At 51.4% G+C, this 7,295-nt stretch overlaps 1 protein-coding gene across 1 annotated transcript; it reads right to left on the bottom strand.

The window, feature by feature from the left end:
* Nucleotides 1-887: 887 nt before the first annotated feature.
* Nucleotides 888-3,704, bottom strand: LOC120315962 (olfactory receptor 2V1-like). Its single transcript, XM_039361045.1, has 2 exons — nucleotides 3,618-3,704; nucleotides 888-2,983 (listed from the first exon to the last, which is right to left on the bottom strand). The coding sequence occupies exons 1-2, from the start codon at nucleotides 3,643-3,645 to the stop codon at nucleotides 2,034-2,036; spliced, it is 978 nt and encodes a 325-aa protein (XP_039216979.1). The 5' UTR covers nucleotides 3,646-3,704; the 3' UTR covers nucleotides 888-2,033.
* Between the last annotated feature and the right edge of the window lie 3,591 nt (nucleotides 3,705-7,295).

Genomic DNA, 7,295 nt, shown 5'->3' with positions numbered 1-7,295 from the left:
ACATTTAAGCAATATATAGGGATTTTATCACAAGATGCAATAGCCCAGTGATGGCAAACCTTTTAGAGACCGAGTGCCCAAACTGCAACCCAAAACCCATTTATTTATTGCTGGGTGCCGAGTGGGCAATGGTGACTGAGTGGGCATGGCCGCGATGGGTGTGGCCACCTCAATTATGCTTGTGGGGAGGGATGCCTGTGGGGGCCGGCCAGGATTGGGAGAGATCCAGGGTGTCTCTGGTGGGTAGGCCAGTGGGCCAGAGGCTCATCCTGCAGGGTGAGACGAGGCGAGGCAGGGCGGGTGTGCCAATTGCCACGGAGCAAGGCAAGGCAAGGCAGGAGCCGGAGCAGCTGCTGCCTGACACCATCAGCCCCCCCACACAGAGGCCAGCGAGCGCATGGGGGCCAATGGTGTCTGTCAGCAGCCACAGCATGCTGGCTGTCCTGTATAATGGTGAACTGGCCATGGAGCCCCATCGGCACGGGCAGAGACAGCCCCAGGTTGGCCAGAGGAAAGCCCAGCTCATCCACTTGATGGCTTTGATGGGGGTGGCTTCTGCTACTGCTCCGACTGGTCAACCATGCAGGGAAACAGGAGGGCTGCCAGCGAGCAGCCGAGGCAGCTCCAGACCCCTGGCTGCCCCTCCACCTGCTTCCCTGCATGGTTGATTGGTCGGAGCAGCAGCAGAAGCCACCCCCAGTCAGAGCCATCGAGAGGATGGGCTCAGGCTGGGCAAGGGCTTCCTTCCAACCATCATGGGGCTGTCTCCACCGGTGCCGATGGGGCTCTGTGGCCAGTTCACCATTATGCAGGACAGCCAGCATGCTGTGGCTGCTGACAGACACCGTTGGCCCCCATGCTCTCACTGGCCTCTGTGTGCAGGGGCCGATGGTGTCAGGCAGCAGATCTGGAAGCAAAGCTGTGCCAACCATTCTCGTGCTGGTGGGGCAGCGGCAGGGGAAGGCGGGATCTGACATGTGCCCACCCTTTGCCACTGCTGCCTCACATTGTCCTGTGTGTGTCTCTGGGCCATGCATGTGGGACGATGTGGGGTGGCAGTGGGGAGGGGTGGGCATGCACCCACAGCTCACCTTCCCCTGCCGCTACCTCCACCAGTGTGAGTATGGGTGGCACAGCTTCGCTTCCAGATCTGCTGCTGGCCGGCTTGGTGATGCAGAGATCACCGCTGCTGCCTCCTGCTTCCCCGTGTGGTTGGCCAGTCAAGGAGCTCAGAGCATCAGGAGGAGCAGCAGCCGCTGCCCCAGTCAGACCCACCCTGTAGACATGGCCTGCACCAGGTGAGGGCTCCTTTCCAGCCATCCTGGGGCCGCCTCTGCCCACGCCGATGGGGCTGCACTGAGGAAGGGAGATGGCGGCTCTGATTCCCCCCTGCCGGCTGACCCCCCAGCCCCCTGCCCAGTGACCCTTCCAGGTAATCCTACGTGACCGCAGTGTGGATGAGAGGCTCAGTTGGCAGAGGCGCGCTTTCCTCCACAGAGGCATCCTGGCCCTCTCGCCTCCCCCAAGCCAGAACATGATGACCCCTACCCTCTTGCCCCCATCCTTAGAGCCGACCCTCTAAGCAGCCCAGCCCGACCAAGACGGAGTGAAGGCGAGGCAGAGAACCAGTTGTTAAATAATTTAAAACCACCACTGGTCACTTCCAAAGGCCGCTCACTCACTCTCCCACCAAAACTGCTCTTTATAGGTTCCCTCACCCTGCCCAGCTCTCACAGCTGTTCCCGGACTCCGCGTGCATGGAGACTGGGAGGGGAGGAGCCCGGCCCTGCGTCCCTCTGTCTGTGGCAATGGCACACGTGCCCACAGGGATGGCTCTGCATGCTGCCTGTGGCACACATGCCATAAGTTCGCCACCACAGCAATAGCCACTAAGTTGAATAGCTTTGATGGTTTCATAGAGGATTAGACTATTAGTAGTTGCTAGTCATGACTGTTACATAATATTTTTCTCCTTGTTTTTGTTCTCTTCCAAATAACTATTGATTGGCTCTGATATGGCCTTGTTAGGTGGGTTAGATATGCAACTTACATTTCAGAATGTGTTTTCTCAGTTCTACTAGTACATCACGGTTCCTCAGACTGTATATCAAGGGATTCAGCATGGGAGTCACAATGTCACAAAACAAAGAGGCCACCTTATCCTGTTCTGGTGTTCGGTAAGACCTGGGTCTCATATATTTAAAGCTTGCTGCCCCATAGAAGAGCCCCACCACACAGAGGTGAGAGAGACATGTGCCAAATGCTTTATGCTTTCCTTCCACTGATTGCATTCCCAGGACTGTCAAAAGAATAGCAATGTAGGAAGCCAGGATGATGGAGAAGGGAGCCAAGAGTAATATGCTGCCAGTTAGGAAAAACAAATTTTCATAGGTGGATGTTTCAGAACAAGATAATTTCAGCAGAGCTTGGACTGTGCAGAAGAACTGATTCACTCGATTAGACTCACAGAAAGGCAGCTGGAGCACACAAAAAGTGTGCACGAGTGAATGAAAAACAGCCCCAAACCAGACTCCACCTGACATGGTCACACAAACCTTTCTGTTCATGAGAACTGGATAGTGCAAAGGTTTGCAGATGGCCACATACCTGTCATAAGACATGACAGCCAGTAGGAGGCACTCTGCTCCTCCCATCATGAAGGTTAAAAAAATCTGAGTCCCACATCCAGCCAATGAAATTGTATTGCCCTTGTTCCAAAAATCCATGGACATTTTGGGGACAATGCTAGACGTCTGGCAGATGTCTATGAAGGAGAGCTGGCTGAGGAAAAAGTACATAGGGGCTCTGGAATATGAACCCATGATGATTACAAAAAAGAAAAGACTGTTTCCCAGTAAAGCAACAAAAAAAATCAATAGAATCACCCCAAAGAAAACGGTGTGTGTCACCGTGTGAGTCAGAAGTCCAAGAAGAATGAATTCAGTCCACAAAGTTCTATTCATTATTTCCATTACGAGTTCTCCTGAAAATATAACAGCAAATATTGGAATTAAAGCTAGAAAGCTAGTAATTGAGATGAAAACAAAATCAAAGCTGGTAATAGTTGGATAAGAGTCACATATATACATACACACACATGAACACACACAGAGAAACACACACAGAGTTCACACACCTGCTGTCAAAACATCTTTGAATCCTTTGCTGAGGTACCTTCCACTAACAAACAAGTTTTTAAAAAAACAGTTCTTCAGTATTAGGAAAAAAATATATCTTGGCTTTAAATTCTACCCATTTCTTTAGAGAAAATTGCAGACCTGAAGAGATGTTCTTTCATTATTACTTTATTATATTATTAATAATTACATTATTACAGATATTTTCATTATCTGTAGTTTCAGTCTCTGAATGAAAAATGTAGGTCTGTCTTCTGGAAGTGCATCTGAATTTTGTTCCACGGGATTCCAATGATTAATTCTAAGCATCAGGTGTGTGTCTCATGTCCACACTTGCTTTCTTACCTCTGAATTCAATCATCCACCTTCCAATTATAATCTTTGCCCTGAAGGAATTGGGGCCAAAAGGATGTCTGATGATTTTTAGAAATTCAAATATTCTCCACAACAATCCAATCCCAATCCCAAACCTATTATTACCTGCTAGGTAGTATAATATTACTTTCATACACGATTTTCAGGCGTTCTCCTGGTGCTTCATTTTTAGCTGCACCCATACAATAAAATATTTTCCTCTGCCCGGTAACTTCTGTTATATTGAACAAGCAATGGCAAGTAATTGTTTTGTTTTGAAAGAATGGCTGATTAATTATTGTGTCAGGCTCACACCTCCAGGATGAAAAAAAATCTTCCAGGGTATCAAACTTTGGGGACTTCACTCACTATTCCCAAGGCTTTAATTTGGGACTCACTAAAGGGAGTAATTGCCCATGAGATGTTGAGAAGTACAGTGACAATAAACTACAGGTAGTCCTTGACAAATAATTACAGTTGAGCCCAAAACTTCCATTGCTAAGCAAGGCAGTTGTAAAGTGAGTTTTGCCCCACTTTATGACCTTTTTGCCACAATTGTTAAGCAAATCACTACAGTTGTTAAGTGAATCATGCAGTTGTTGAGTGAATCTAGCTTCTCCCACGACTTTGCTTGTCAGAAGCCAGCTGGGAGGGGGGGGGGTTAAATGGTGACCCCATGACCCTGGAACAGTGCACCCATGATAAATACACAACACATCCAAAGTGGTCATAAATCACTTTTTTCAAAGATGTAACTTTGACCAATCACTAACTGAATGGCTGTAAGTAGAGGACTAAGTGCATAGCAAACCATTATCTTTGATGGTTCGATCGGAAAGGACCATATCTAATATTCCAGGCATTCTGACTCCAATCTCCTGCACCAACAGCCTATTTAAAAGAGGTGAATTTATTTATTTATTTATTTATTTTCAAATATTTATATGCCGCCCAATCCCAAAGGACTCAGGGCGGCGTACAAAGTTAAAACAATGATAAAACAATAAAATAAAACAGTCATACCGCGAGTCCGATCATATCCCGGCCCCCCGGGGACATCAGCCCCAGGCCTGCCGGAACAGGAGAGTTTTAACGGCCTTCTTAAAGGCCGGCAGGGTGGGAGTAGTTCGAACCTCGGGGAGAAGTTGATTCCACCAGGTCAGAGCCACCACAGAAAAGGCCCTTCCCCGAGGGCCCGCCGGCCGACATTGTCTGGCCGACGGGACCTGAAGGAGGCCCAATCTATGGTACCTCACCGGTCTCTGGGAGCTGTGCGGCAGAATGCGGTCCTGTAAGTAACCTGGCCCTATGCCATGAAGGGCTTTAAAGGTGATAACCAACACCTTGAATTGCGTCTGGAGACCCACAGGAAGCCAGTGCAGCTCGCGGAGGATAGGTGACACGTGGGCGTACCTTGGCACGCCCACAATCGCTCTCGCGGCTGCGTTCTGAACCAACTGCAGCCTCCGAACGCTCTTCAAGAGTAGCCCCATGTAGAGCGCGTTACAGTAATCCAGTCTTGAGGTGACAAGGGCATGAGTGACTGTGAGTAAAGCCTCCCGGTCCAAATAAGGCCGCAACTGGTGCACTAGGCGAACCTGTGCAAAGGTCCCCCTGGCCACAGCTGATAGATGTTGTTCCAGATTTAGCTGTGAGTCCAGGAGGACACCCAAGTTGTGTGCCTGCACTGAGGGAGGTAAATTTGCCCCCCCCAGGACTAAAGATGGACCATCCAGTTGGCCTTTGGGAGGCAAGACCCAGAGCCACTCAGTCTTGTCAGGGTTGAGTCTAAGCCTGTTCACCCCCATCCAGACCCTCACATCTTCCAGGCACCGGCACATCACATTGACTGCTTCACTGAAAGGACACGGGGTGGAGATATATAATTGGGTATCATCCGCGTACTGATGATACCTCACCCCGTGTCGCCGAATGATCTCACCCAGCGGTTTCATGTAGATGTTAAAAAGGAGGGGGGACAGGACCGAGTCCTGAGGCACCCCATGATTGAGGCGCCTAGGGGTCGATCTCTGTCTGCCCGCCAACACTGACTGCGACCTGTCAGAGAGGTAGGAGGAGAACCACCGCAATACGGTGCCGCCCACCCCCACCTCTCCGAGACGACGCAGAAGGATACCATGCTCGATGGTATCGAAAGCCGCTGAGAGGTCAAGAAGCACCAGGATAGAGGAATGACCCCTATCCCGGGCTCGCCAGAGGTCATCGGTCAGTGCGACCAAAGCAGTCTCAGTGCTGTAGCCGGGCCTGAAACCAGATTGAAAAGGGTCCAGATAATTGGTTTCATCCAAGGATTGCAAGAGTTGAGACGCCACCACCTTCTCTACAACCTTCCCCACAAAGGGGAGGTTGGAGACGGGACGAAAGTTCTTCAAAACAGCTGGGTCCAGGGAAGGCTTCTTGAGGAGGGGCCTCACCACCGCTTCCTTTAAAGGTTGCGGGAAAGACCCCTCCATCAAGGAAGCATTGATTATCGCCTGGAGCCAGCCTCGTGTCACCTCCCTACTGGCAGAAACCAGCCAGGAGGGGCACGGGTCCAATAAACAGGTGGCGGCATTCATTGCCCTCACGGCCTTGTCCACTTCATCAGGGGTCACAGGCTCAAACTCGCTCCAGATAACATGACTAAGACCAGCCCTGGCAACTCGGCTGGCACTGCCCAGTCGGAGTCCAGGTCTCTCTGAATCTGAGCGATTTTGTCCGAAAGAAACTGAACAAACTCCTCAGCTCTCCCCTGCAAGGGTTCCTCCGCCTCCTCCACCTTAAGAAGGGAGCGGGTCACCCTAAACAAGGCGGCTGGGCGAGATTCTGCGGACGCAATAATTGCGGAAAAGTGAACACGCTTTGCCGCCCTTATCGCCACTAAATAAGTCCTAAGATAGGCTCTTAATAGTGATCGGTCAGATTCAGAGTTACTGGCCCTCCAATGTCGCTCTAGACGTCTCTTGTGGTGCTTCATCTCCCGGAGCTCCTCAGTAAACCAAGGCACCCTCCGGGGACCACCACCACAGAGAGGTTGCAAAGGCGCAATTCGATCCAGGGCCCCAGACGCTGCCTCATTCCAGGCAGCAACCAGGGACCCGGACAAGTTGTGGACAAGGGAGTCGGGTATTTCCCCAAGCTCCTCCTGGAACCGATCTGGGTCCATTAGGCACCTGGGGCGGAACCACCTAGTCGGCTCCCTCTCCCTGCGATGGGGGAGTGATGCTCTGAAGTCCAGCCTCAATAGGAAATGATCTGTCCATGACAAGGGCGAGATCTCTATTCCCCTTAATTCCAGATCATGTCTCCATTGCCCCAAGAGAAACACAAGATCGAGTGTGTGACCACCCCTATGGGTCGGATCCTGAATTACCTGGGTCAGGTCCATGGTTGCCATGGAAGCCATGAACTCCTGCACCGCCTCTGAGCGATCGCCGAGTGATGGTAGGTTAAAGTCCCCCAGTGCTATAAGTCTGGGGAACTCCACCGCCAACCCGGCTACTGACTCCAGCAATGCAGGCAGGGCTGCTGCAATGCAGCTGGGAGGTAGGTACGTCAGCAGCAAGCCCAACTGAACCTGTGAACCCAACTTCAATAGGAGGGACTCACACCCAGCAACCTCCGGGGCAGGAATCCCATGAGGGCTCAAAGACTTCTGAGCGATGACTGCCACTCCCCCACCCCTGCCCTGATGTCGAGGCTGATGAAGCACCACAAACCCATCCGGGCACATGTCCGAGAGGGAAACACCCCCCTCAGGGCCCAGCCAGGTTTCGGTTATACATGCCAGGTCCGCCCCGCTGT

The sequence above is a fragment of the Crotalus tigris genome, unplaced genomic scaffold (genome assembly GCF_016545835.1).
Source record: "Crotalus tigris isolate CLP2741 ecotype Arizona unplaced genomic scaffold, ASM1654583v1 scf7180000019189.1338056, whole genome shotgun sequence".
Classification (NCBI taxonomy): Eukaryota; Metazoa; Chordata; class Lepidosauria; order Squamata; family Viperidae; genus Crotalus; species Crotalus tigris.
Note: the sequence above shows the minus strand (reverse complement) of the source record. Positions and strands in the feature narration are given on the sequence as shown.